This window comes from Opisthorchis viverrini (genome assembly GCF_000715545.1).
Source record: "Opisthorchis viverrini unplaced genomic scaffold opera_v5_84, whole genome shotgun sequence".
Classification (NCBI taxonomy): Eukaryota; Metazoa; Platyhelminthes; class Trematoda; order Opisthorchiida; family Opisthorchiidae; genus Opisthorchis; species Opisthorchis viverrini.
This window is the reverse complement of record NW_008751741.1, coordinates 151,794-155,902: the sequence shown is the minus strand read 5'-3', so window position 1 is coordinate 155,902 and position 4,109 is coordinate 151,794. Positions and strand designations below refer to the sequence as shown.

Below are 4,109 nucleotides of genomic sequence, written 5' to 3'. Positions count from 1 at the left end.
AGGCGATAAGATGCTCCACTGTTGCCCGCTCTCCCCAGAGCCAAGTACACAGACATTTGCGAGGCGCACGCTCTCAGAAGTAAAGTGGAGGCACCGCTATCAACTCAGGCGGGACGGGCATCAATCTATAACAATAAAATGGCTAGCTGGAAGATCGGACTCAGCACAAGCTAGTGAACTGCCCTTCCTAAGGCTAAAGAAAACTATCCAAACGAATTGTATTGGTTTATTTCTGTTCATTTGCCCAAACTATTGTTCGTGGCGTTAGTTGATCTGGTCAGCCAAATCAGGGGCATTCACTGATCTGCTGTAAATTGTATGAATATTGGGTACTGTTAGTCCATAAGCATAATGAAGACGTGATTCGTAAATAATCCGACCCTAAACCTGATGCAACCGGCGGGACTCGCCAAGACCAGCCTAAAAAGATCCTGAAATCATCTAATGAACCAAGTAAACCTAATGTTTAACGGAGCGAAGGTCGGGTCATTAGTATTAGAGTGAGGGGCACACTGGCTCACTATCTAATATAAGTGGGATTCTGCAGGGCTCAGCGCTGTCTGCTTGAATTCACCGGGATAATTGTCGGTACCCCATTGGTAAATCGGACGAGTCTCCGTAGAGCCACTCGTTTCCCCCTCACCAACAAACTCTCTTGGATGGGTTTATACACACTGTCGTCCACAACACTTGAGGAAGACACGCGGTTGTCGTACAAGAAAGCGTAAGAAACAGCTCACCCCCAGAAGACATGTGGTACCAGCACAAAAATCTTATGGTTGATGCAGCACTGCTGTGTACGCTTTCCGTTACAATAGATCACACAATACATCAAATCCCACGTAAAATACCGTAAAAAGAGGCAGTCTAAGTGTCTAATATCGACTCGGTGTCCGCGTTGTAGCGAGGGGACGGAGTTCCACATACTCGAAACATTGAGGCACTATTTTCAAGATACACTTCTAGTCACCTTTGGTAGAGAGCAAGACAGGTTTGGTAAATTCACTAGTAAACTTTTGGCGAGGGCACTAGGAACGGCAAAGGTATGCAATCCGTGGAAATTTTAACATCTAATGACTTAGTTATTTCGGACAAAAAGTTATTCGGCCTGGTTGATCATGATCGAGATGGACGACGGCCAGGATAGAAGTAGTGTAACGATTGGGAGTGGAAGTAACGGTTCATGAGTGGAATTGCGCAAAGTCTTGCAGGGATACAAGTGTGGGTGTGCAGCGCTGCACTTACACTGGGTGTACCGGATTCTGATAGTAGAAACTGGACATGTTACAGCTTGTTCCTTAGCCGAATGATGTAAGAGTACAAAGGGGAGGAATGTGATAGGGCATCAAAGAACACAGTAAGGGATTCAAGAGTAAATTTACTTATAAACTAGATGGGAAACCCTGCGCTCAAGTGATATAAAGTACAGACTGACAGGTGGTGAGTCAGCTGTATCTTGGCATTGTGTTACATTCTTGAGACGCATATCTCTACCGGTGTTTTCAGGAAATCAGGTGACAAAAATAGCATGTTGGAAAGAGTAGATTAACTGGAGCTGTTAACGCAAACATGCAACCAAGAGCTGTCTGGAACAATTGAGATTTGTCCGTTGTCGGAAATATTCGACTGATTAATCGGTGTCTCCCTCAGCATCATCTATTAAACAGATCTGCAAGTGCGTTACTCTATTGAAACGTCTGAACTCCTCTTCACGGGCCGTTGTGATCTGGGCGTGTCCACGTAAATCATCAGCTGCTACTTCAAATTGAATCATGAGACTGTACTGAATTTCGGATGATTCGTTGCCGTCTTGGAAATAAAATTACTAGGCAACCACAATTAAAGCTTTAAGATGCCTTCGAACAGAGGTTTCCCTTGGCGAGCTCCGCTGATCATGTGAAGGACATATACCAGCGGGCTGGACGGAATCTTCGCATGAGTTTAGTTCTGCAGCACTCGCCAGTGATTTGAATTCTACTGGACGGGACAACGGGCAGCCATATGCTTCCAGAAAACCTCCTGGACACGACACTGAATGGAACAGCTGCCGTGAAACTGTGCATATGAATATGAAGTTCCAAGCGCTTGATATGTAGTATAATGCCGGATCAGCAAATGGAAAACTTTATAAGTCTGAGTCTGAGCTACACAGCAGATAAATGCAGGTGAAAACGCGGTCTTCCATAGTTTGATGAAGTAACAAATAATAAGGAAGTACTACAGTGCACCGTCGTCGATGTCACGACAAAAAGGTTTGTCATCAAGCGACGAATGCCAACTTTGCTCCGCAATGAATTCCCTACATAATTCAGCTACTAAAATGGGGATCAAAAAAGTTTGGAAACGCCAACAATAGTAAAAATGTCGAACTCGTGGCAAGCATACTCGCTTCCTATTTCATACGTCTGCCAACCCGCGAAAATCAATGAGCTGAAGACGGAGACCTGAGCACGGTTCAACACTTCACCGTATCTTAACAAGAGGCCTTGAGTTTTGTTAGATTTTTCCACTTACTGCGGACTGTTTTTGTGAAGCCGTTCACTGACACACTGGGTCCCACTTATAAGTCTTGGTATACAAGAACGAACAAATATGAGTCTGCATGCCTAAATTTTTAGTTTGGCCAAACTGGTTAATGATTTCTGGAAGAAGTTGTTGATCGCCTTTGTGGTCTGTGTCTGCGCTACTGATTGCCATATTTTGCACAAAAAAGCACCAGTTTTTGAGTGCGAGTAAACATTTCGACTCACTGGTTTTCTGATTAGCCACCTGATGGAAGCTAGGATTCAGTATCCAAATAGTTGATTAGCTAACCGGAAAGCTTCTCACGATTCCTTGCTGGGTCACTTCTTTCTTAGTTTATTTCACAGCGACATTATGATGACACTATCACCGGACATGCAACAAAGTTGCTATTCAGGTACTGATAACTGATTATGATGGCACTATCACCGGACATGCAACAATTCACCGGCAAACTTAAGATGCGACAAAGTTGCTATTCAGGTACTGATAACTGACAGGATTACAAGGCTGTGTAACACAGCACTGACGGATTATTTTGACCAACATTCACGAGCTGAGCAATAAAAACGGAGATTAACATTTCTGTGACAGCGAGATCCGTGCTTAACATGACAAGGCCGATCGTTAGGTTCTCTTGGGGATATTACTTCTGCATTCCTCAGCCTGCTAAATTTGTATTTCCAGACTTCCAGACCTGTGAGGGTATACGCCGAGCTCTCGAAAAGCTTCCGTACACAAAGCGGTGTCTGCAGGGATGTCCACTCTCCCCATTCCTGTTTACCCTTGTGATCGATGAAATCATGAGTTGAACGCTGGAAGGTCTCCAAAACTACGGTGTTCAAATAGCCTATGACGAAAACCTTGTTGATCTGGAATATGCAGACAACGTCGTTCTCGTGTTCGGAGAGGAGCTGGAGGCGCAAATATTCGTGGATAAAATGACCAAAGTCATCCCGTTCTTTGATATGCACTTTTCACCCACAAAATGTCAGGTCATGCTCGTGGACATGCAGTCACTGAACACGCCAGGCATTCGAAGTTGTGGAGCGTTTTGCATAACCCGGAAGTTGTATTAGTTCCAGCTATAGTGTGACGAATGAGGTCAATGCACGAATCTGCAAGGCTTCGGTCGCATTTGCTAATTTGTGACACCTATGGTGTCGGGGTGGTGTATCTCTGAATGTCAAGGGACGTGTGTATCAAGCTACAGTACGGGCTGTTTTGTTGTATGGCTGTGAGACTTAATCTGTTCGAGCAGCGGAACTGAGACGTCCTCAGGTGCTCGACAATCGTTGTCTCAGAAACATAGCTCGTGTGATTTGGTGTTAGAGAGCGTGTTTTCGGTTGTGCGACGGGTACTTCCATTGAAGAATTTGTCAAGCACCAGAAACTGCATTGGTCGAGACATGTGTTGCGTATGCTTAGCCATCGTTTGCCGAAGAGAGGGCTATTTCCCTTGCCAGACTCACAGTGGCGGAAGCAGAGAGATGGCCAAACGTGGACCTGGCAGAGATGTATGAAGGAAATCACGGAGCGTTTGGTGCTGTCGGTGGTACTCGCCTTCCAGGATGGGGACCGTGTGA

At 45.2% G+C, this 4,109-nt stretch overlaps 2 protein-coding genes across 2 annotated transcripts in view; one reads left to right on the top strand and one right to left on the bottom strand.

Moving 5' to 3' along the window:
* Positions 1–2,927, top strand: part of T265_04856 (hypothetical protein) — a gene marked incomplete at both ends in the record, with an annotated part of 6,544 nt that extends 3,617 nt beyond the window's left edge. Inside the window, one exon of the mRNA XM_009169710.1 lies at positions 2,871–2,927. Coding sequence (XP_009167974.1) covers positions 2,871–2,927 — 57 coding nt within the window. The remainder of the gene's footprint in view (positions 1–2,870) is intronic.
* The window catches only part of T265_04854 (hypothetical protein), a gene marked incomplete at both ends in the record, with an annotated part of 73,000 nt that overhangs the window by 7,124 nt on the left and 61,767 nt on the right, over positions 1–4,109 (bottom strand). The window lies entirely within an intron of this gene.